At 38.8% G+C, this 8068-nt stretch overlaps 1 protein-coding gene across 1 annotated transcript; it reads right to left on the reverse strand.

Moving 5' to 3' along the window:
• Nucleotides 1-1000: 1000 nt before the first annotated feature.
• Nucleotides 1001-2458, reverse strand: LOC113720391 (cytochrome P450 76T24-like). The gene is made up of 2 exons (XM_027245276.1): nucleotides 1754-2458; nucleotides 1001-1606 (listed from the first exon to the last, which is right to left on the reverse strand). The coding sequence occupies exons 1-2, from the start codon at nucleotides 2456-2458 to the stop codon at nucleotides 1001-1003; spliced, it is 1311 nt and encodes a 436-aa protein (XP_027101077.1).
• Nucleotides 2459-8068: the final 5610 nt, after the last annotated feature.

Below are 8068 nucleotides of genomic sequence, written 5' to 3' on the forward strand. Positions count from 1 at the left end.
AACCAAGGACTTTGTAGACATCTTGATGGGAATCAATATTCTATCAGGTGAATCTGAATTCGAGTTCAATGGTCATCATGTCAAAGCTGTTTTGTTAATACTTTTGAAAGCTTCCAAGATTTTTGTTTTTATTTTGCACTTCAATTCTTTTGTGTTCTTACCAAAGTTTTGAAACGCATCCTGCTCATTGAATTGGAAAATATTATTGGATCAAAAGTCACTGGTTCAACCGTTAGTCTAATCATTATTGCCTCGTGATACTATAATTACGTCATAAATAATTAATATATTACTTTAACTATAATATAGTCCAATAAAATGACCTCTATATACTTTCTTGGTTAATGTATTGAATTAAAAATCAAATTCCTTCTAACCAAAAAAATAAAGAAATCATCCCTCATTGATCAAATTTAAAAATGACTTTGTAGATAAGAAACATGAAATTATATGACAATTGAAACTTCTAAATGATTTAGAGTTAAAGCATAGTTTCAGAAACAAAAAATGGCAAAAAATGCACGGTTGTACATCTTGCATTAAATATGCTGACAACTAGATTAAGATCACTTGATTACATGAAAGAACCAGACATAAATGTTCAACGTCAAGAACCGAACTACTTTAATAAGAGCCATTTCTTGTTCAATGGATACTGGACGAGTTAACTGCTTCATAATATTTAAAAGCAGTTTTTTAAACCCTTTCAGGTTTGAACGTCAACCCAACTCGGTTAGCAACCAGGACAATGGTTCAACCAGTTGGACTGGACAGTTTGATTGGGGTTTTAAAACCTTGGTTCTCACCGTTATTAGATGATGTCATTGTTTCTATTTTTGATAGAGCGATTTCATTTTTCGTTGCTGTATTAAACTTTAACAAGTTATGCATTTCAATAATTGGATTGTCTGTGACAAGTGAAGCAAATTTGACTCCTCTCCTGATTTGGAGTTTCATGATTAAGGCAAGTTTTGCTGATGATTACTAAACAACCATTGCACTATGGTTCCAAAACGGCAATGGCCTTAAGAGGCACTGCCTTGTTTATTGTAGCTTCAAAGTTTTCGGTCATGTCAAGTTCTTCTGGTTTGATCCCTTCTTCAAGCTTCCATTCAAATTTATGAAGCAAAGCAGCCACCATGAGGTGCGCCATTCGATCAGCCAGCAGTAGTCCTGGACAAATTCTTCTTCCCGAGCCAAAAGGAAGGAGCTCAAAATGCTGGCCTTTCACATCAATTTCTGTATCCATGAAACGTTCAGGCACGAATGAAGTAGGATCTGACCACAAGCTTGGATCCCTGCCAATACCCCACACGTTAACCAGTAAATCAGCACTTTTTGGCACCATATATCCATTGATTTCTGCGTCACTTTCAGCTTGGTGAACTAGGAATGGGGCAGGAGGGTGAAGACGAAAGGTTTCTTTAATAACCGATCGCAAGTAAGGAAGATTTGAGATATCTGATTCTTGAACCATCTCGTTTTGTGGAATGATTTCCATGATCTCATCCCTAGCTTTTGATTTTTTTTCAGGGTTGCGTATTAACTCTGCCATTGCCCATTCCACGGTGACTGAACTTGTTTCTGTCCCTCCAACTAATAAATCCTAAAATAGAGTGGAGTCGGAATCAAATTATGGTCATCAGGTGATTTTTTTTTCTTTTCATAATGCAGGAGTTATATATTAGGAGTTTAGGACCAGTTATATATATAAAGCATGCATTGAATGTATAGGTGCATTAATATTACTCACCAGAATCAAATGCTTCATGCCCATGTAGCTCAATACAGATTCATTTTGCTGATTAAGATCAAGGAGGGTTTCCAAGAAGTCATTTTTCCTGAGATAAGTGTTGGATGTGTTTCTTTCTTGTGATCTCTGACGAATGATACCATCAATAATATCAAGCAATTTTCCGTAAGATGACTTGGCTGTACGCCTTATGCCCTGTGGATCAATTGCACTGAGGACGGGAAAGTAGTCCACGAGATTAGGACTAGCAGCTGTTTTGAGCGCAGTCCACACCATTTCTTTTATCTCTCGAGACGTGTTAGAGTTAGATATAGAATCAAATTGTGCAAAATCAACGGAGAAGAAAGTGTTCCGCATCAAGTCGAGAGATGTTGAGAAGGCAGCTTCACCAATATTTATGGTCTGTCCTTTGAGACCATGTTGGCGTACATAATTGCACAGTTGCTGCACCTTTTCTTGGCGGAGCCCTTGACTGGCATTGAGCCTTTCTGATGAAAAGATACGCTCTTTGCATAGTTTGCGAAGATTGCGCCACTGGCTTTGTGCTGGTAACCAGAAAACTGAGAACTTATGGTGGTCCAATGCTCTGGCTGCATCGCGGATTTCTCTGCCTGAGAACTCTAGATCATGCTTTTGAAGCATTTCCTTGGCAATTTCTGGTGATGATACAACTATTGTTCTTCTACTTCCGAATTTAAGTGACATCAAAGGTCCATAAGTTTGAGAGAGTTTCACAACTGATATTGGGGAGAATCCACTGATTTGCAGCAAGTCACCGATGATTGGAAATGGTTAAGGCCCTGGAGGGAGTTTCTTGGACTTGCATTCACTGGCATTTGGTAAGATCAGAACGTGAATACAGTAACAAACATGGTTCAAAGTCGCGGTTGCGGCTGCGGTCGCGGCCTAGATCGTTCCACATCGGTTTTGGTATATCGATTGCAGTTTCGGCTAGACGCGAATTTTTGAAATATTTAATATTTTAAAAATTGTAAAAAATATCATAAACAAAAATAATTAAAAATTAGTAAAAATAATAATAATTCGAGTTGATTCGGAATGACTCGGAGTGATTCGGTGTGACTCGACTGTTTCAACCCTTCACGGTGATGTCTCGGCGAGTTGACTATCTCGGCATCGTTTCGTCACGGTATCGTATCGGCGAGAGCCGAAACGGTGACGACTCGGCCGAGTCTTCGAACCATGGTACCAAATAAGAGAAATTAGAGGTATAAGTATCCAAAAGGGAAAGGTGTTTGGGGCATCCATATTTTCACTGTGAGAACCCGTAAATCCCTAATAATTTTCTTAGGGTTTTCCCATTTAAAGGCATAATTTTTGCATTTTCTGGCTTAGGAAAATTCTCCTGGTAAATTTTATGAGTAATTATAGTTTTTAGATGATTTTTCTAGTATTGGAGAGTTTTTGAAAAATTAAGAGTATATAATGGACGTGGGACCCACAAGTGCGAAAAGTTCGGAAAAGTTCGGCCAATTAAGTTAAATTTCGGATTCTGGTGGAAATTTATCGGGTGTTAAGAGATGAGTAGAGGTTGAGAAGTGATTGATGTGAGAGGGAATAAAAGGATAGAGTTGCATTTATGGAGGTGACAAGTGTCACCTTGTGAGTGGTGGCACTTGTAGACAACTATTCATGGCTTTTGACCTTTTTGACTAATTGGTTAAATATCTAAAAAAATTAACCAAAATTCATTCTTTCTTCTCCTCCATGGCCGGTTCTCTCTTGAGCAAAGAAGAAAGAAACTCTTCAACATTTTAGCTTCCATTTAGCTCAATCTTCCAAAACCAATCACCTAAATTAGTTTCTACTCCATAAAATCCCTTCCTTTGGTGCTAGTAAGTGTTTTTGTGGAAGTGTTCAAGGAAGCTAAGGTGTTCTACAACTCCTTTTCTCTTGTTTACTAGGTAAGTGGTGCTTGAACTTCCTCCTACACCTAATGATGCTTAATTTGTGCCTAGTGGTGGCTAAAGTGCTGAAATTTGTGGGTTATTTCTTGGTTTGAAATGAATTGGTGAAGCTTTTATTTTATTGATGAATTTTCTGGTTTAATGTGATCATGATTTTGTGGTTATTTATGATGGTTGGTAATGAGGGGTAATGACTCTAGTAGGTGTAAATGATTGGTAATTGCAACCAATTTTGGGTTTGGAAGGAATTTGAGGAAGTTAGGGTTTCATAACCCCCTTTTCTGTCCGGTTTTGTATCATATGGTTAGATGCCGAATTGGCCTTTTCTTAAAACATGAAAGTTGTAGGTATTGATGTGTTTGAGGTGCCTGTAAAATTTCAGGTCATTTGGAGTAGTGTAGAGTGAGATATGTCGATTTTACTGTTGCTGTTCTGGGTTGATCAGAATGTGCGAACTGCGCTTGTAATCGTCTGTTTTGACTGGAATGGTTTTGGATTTGGATGTTGGTGTCTTCTGATGAAATGTAGCTGGATGTCTTGGCTACCGTATACCTTTGGAATCAATGCATTTGGACCTGTATAGACTGAGTTGGACTAATTACAGTATAGTGTGATTTGTAAACCTGCAATTACGGTTCTGGTTTGGTATTCTGCATTTTTGACCTAGTTGTGCTAGGCTTTGGACTGAGTGGCCTTCTACATTGTTGTAGCCCTTTCTTTTATCTTCGAGATGGTGGGTCTTACACCCTCATCCGATAAGCGTAGCGCATTTTGTGCCATTACCGCATAAGGAGGCCAAAACTGTTTTGTTGTTAGGGCTAATATAGTTACATTTCCTGATTTTCTGGTTTGCTATCATGCTTATATATGCATATGGAACCCTATTGGGGTCATGTTTGGCATTGGTTTATGACTCGTTATCGAGTCTCATTGTACTTGTTTACATGTTTTAGGGCTTGCTTTTATTCCGGTCATTTCCTAATTAACTTTTACTTTGAGCCTAGTGAATGGCTTTTGGAAATGAGGTGAATTTTGTGTGAGATGTTGGGACTGATTCGAGGAAATAATGAAGCCTTAATGGCTGGAAAAGTAAGAAATTTAGGGGAAGTGCTGCCCGTTTTTCTAGGCCGTTTGGTTCTTTTAAGTTGGATTTGCCTTTTGGTAGAAATAAAAGGGCTTTTGGGTTGTTGAACCTAGGTCTTTATGCTATCTTTTTGTTCCCAAAAATCATGTTTTGTACCCTTGCATCAGTAATTATTTGGCGAGGCATACGACTAGTAGTCGAGCCTCATGTGCATTGTGTTTACTCGATTATGGATGTGAAACCTTCAATTGGTTTATTTTGGTTATTTTAGGGTTTCTTGGCGATTAAGGCCAATCTGAATGACAGGTGCCGAACCTGTGCAATAATAAATACTAAAAAGTCCTAATTACCACCTCAATTAAATAATTATAAAGCAAATCCAAGTACTGGAGCAGGGACCCTAGGTGTGCAATGGGTTACTTGATTCACCCTGTTCCCGAAGAGTTTGCTTGATCCGATATACCGGATTTGTCTATAAAAATACTAATTTTGCGTACAATGGCAAGTAGGGTCGATTCCACAGGGAGCAGGTAGGAAATTATTTCTTTCCAAATTAGTAGAACGAAATTGGGGGGGGGGGTTTTCAATGGGGGCAAATAAATAGAATAAAAGTAAAATAAAAATAAAGCAAACCAAATTCAGAACTAACTCACAAAGCGCAATTCAATAAAAATAGTAATTGATAAAAATTCTACCCAAAGGATCAACTGCTCAGGCACGGTCCAAATAAATGCTCATCGATGCAAAGATATTTCATCCATTTATCACTAGATTGGTTATAGTTATCAATAAGCTCTGACAACCAGTTCTTCCTTACCTTTTCGACAGTCAAGGTACGACCATTGACCGCTTCCCTAACTAGATAACAACCCTAGGTACGACCATAGGAATTTAATTACCCAATTGCATTAAAGCTAGAAGAACCCTTCCCTAACCAGTAAACACGCTAAGAGGGTTTATTTAAGTTAGATCCTGCATTTCCCCATCATAAAACCAATTATGGTGGTTGCCACGGGGTGTTAACTAAATGAACAATTACGGATTCTATTTAATTAACGTGGCAGTAGGCTATTAAATTAAATCAAATACCCGGCCGTTGATATTCAATTAATAAAATACCCATGAACAATTAATTCAGGAAATGCACGAATAGCAATTAATCGGAGGAAATAATGAAGATTCGGTTAGATCTCACAGATATTATGGACCGCGCCTTCGCATCAACCTTTGGGTAGAGGAGGAAATTAGCCGCTCCTCATCGTTTCAATCCCGCGTGGTTTAATTGACTTCATTCAATTATTTGCCAAGGAATTGGGAAAGGGAAATTAACTGCAATAACAACCGAAAAGGCCCTGCCTTCGTCCCTTTCGTCGGAGTCCCAATTACAAAGCCGAAAGCTACGAATGAATTATCCAACGGAAAAGTTGAAAGTCAGAAGAGACAAGCGACGTCTAGCGCCTGGGAAAAAGAAAACTAAAGCTACTGTCTTTTGATTCGATGTAAATCTAGCTATCTAATTTGCTGCCAAGAAGAAACAAAAGTGAAGGGAGCCGTCTGACAAAAAGTAGCCAAAAAAAGAATAATAGCTTCGGTCCCTTTTTTTTCTTCTGAATCCCTCTTTATAGCCGCCGCCCACAATAAGTCCAAGAAGAGTCAAAGAAAGCAACGTCTCCTCCAATTGATTCTGCAAAAGGCCATTTCCCTTTTTGAGTTTTGATCCCATGCGCCTGGTCCACATGGACCACGGTCCGTCTTTCGGTTTCGTCCACCTTCCAAGGCGTGGTCACGCCTTGGGACGACAAGTCTTCTGGAAATCTACCCCGCGAGATCATTTTTAATGCTGATCACCTATAATTCATACGAATGTGAGATATGAGTTAAACCTCAGTACTTAGCATAGTAAATAGTCGAAATTAGACCAAAATAACACTGCAAAATGTGCCAAATAACTGCTCTATCAAATCCCCCCACACCTAGACAATGCTTGCCCTCAAGCATTTCGAAGCTCAGAAGTACAACCAAGAGAGCAGAGGTCATGCAGTAGTCCATACTAATACAAGCATCTAGGGTCCCTGACAATATCACCAGAGGTAGAACACACCGGACATGTTGTAATTCGAATTGAAGAATATATAAGAATACTAGGAACGCTCAAATCAACATCACGGAATGTCATTACCATAGGCTTGCACATTTATCACATCTCCACCACTTAAAAGTGAACCGAACACATAAATCAAAGGGACTTTAATAGGGTTGTAATGGGGCTCAGGTGAAAGACGGGTTAAGAAGGTATAGATAGGGGTGAAGTGCCAAGAGAATGTCCGAAACTCCCCAGTAACCACCGTGCTTTATCGAAGGAGTTTAACTAATAAAGCAGTTTCCATTTGCTGTACACCCCGTACAAGTGCCAAATTTTTTTTTTTTTTTATAGAGCTATTTGCAAGGCGTGGGCACGCCTTGTAACCCTTAGTCCACTGGTCACGAGGGATTCTTCAGTTTTTTTTTTTTTTTTTTTTTTTTTTGGAAGAAAGAGAGCCCTGTAGGGCGTGGGCACGCCCTTTAAGCCAAAGTCCACTGGTCAGTGGCCCTCTTCCAAGTTCTCATTCTTTCTACAAGACTAACATCATATGGCACCTAATCTAAAACCACTTGCAACCCCCAAATTTGTTTGTTTTCGCACAAATGATGGAATTCAGGCATCCCTTGACACCACAGGGGTAAACAGGAAAGTTTAAAGAGGTCTTGGATTAACAAATACGGGTAACAACCAGAAACGAAGGACAAAAGCTCAAATTGGTTTACTATTGGGAGATAAGGTAATGGCTTGATTCTTTTAGATAGCTAAAGAGGGTTAAACCTTAAATGCCCTTATCATTTCAAATGCATCCAATTCACCAAAAATGTGGCCTTGACATGCATAAACTAGCAAGTTCTAGAATGCCAATACCATGAGTGATACCCACTCAATCAAACAAAATGGAGCAAACAAGAATAATATGCTCAAGCAAGGCTCAAAAGCTCCCCAAAGGTTGCAAGAATGGGTCAATTCCAGCATATTCATCATTCAACAACATTGCCAAGGGAAACAAAATGCATAGCTAGCATACTTAACCACATAACCACTTACGTTGATTGTGTCATTCATCACAGCACATGCTCCAACATTGACAAGCATAGACATAATTAACGAACCGACTAACTACAATGACTTTCATTACTATCTTTTCCTTCTTTTTCAAAAAAATTTTTTTTTTCAACGAAGCAAAAAGCACAGAACTGATGAGACAAAGCGAAAAGGAC

The sequence above is a fragment of the Coffea arabica genome, chromosome 1c, assembly GCF_036785885.1.
Source record: "Coffea arabica cultivar ET-39 chromosome 1c, Coffea Arabica ET-39 HiFi, whole genome shotgun sequence".
NCBI classification, from domain to species: Eukaryota; Viridiplantae; Streptophyta; class Magnoliopsida; order Gentianales; family Rubiaceae; genus Coffea; species Coffea arabica.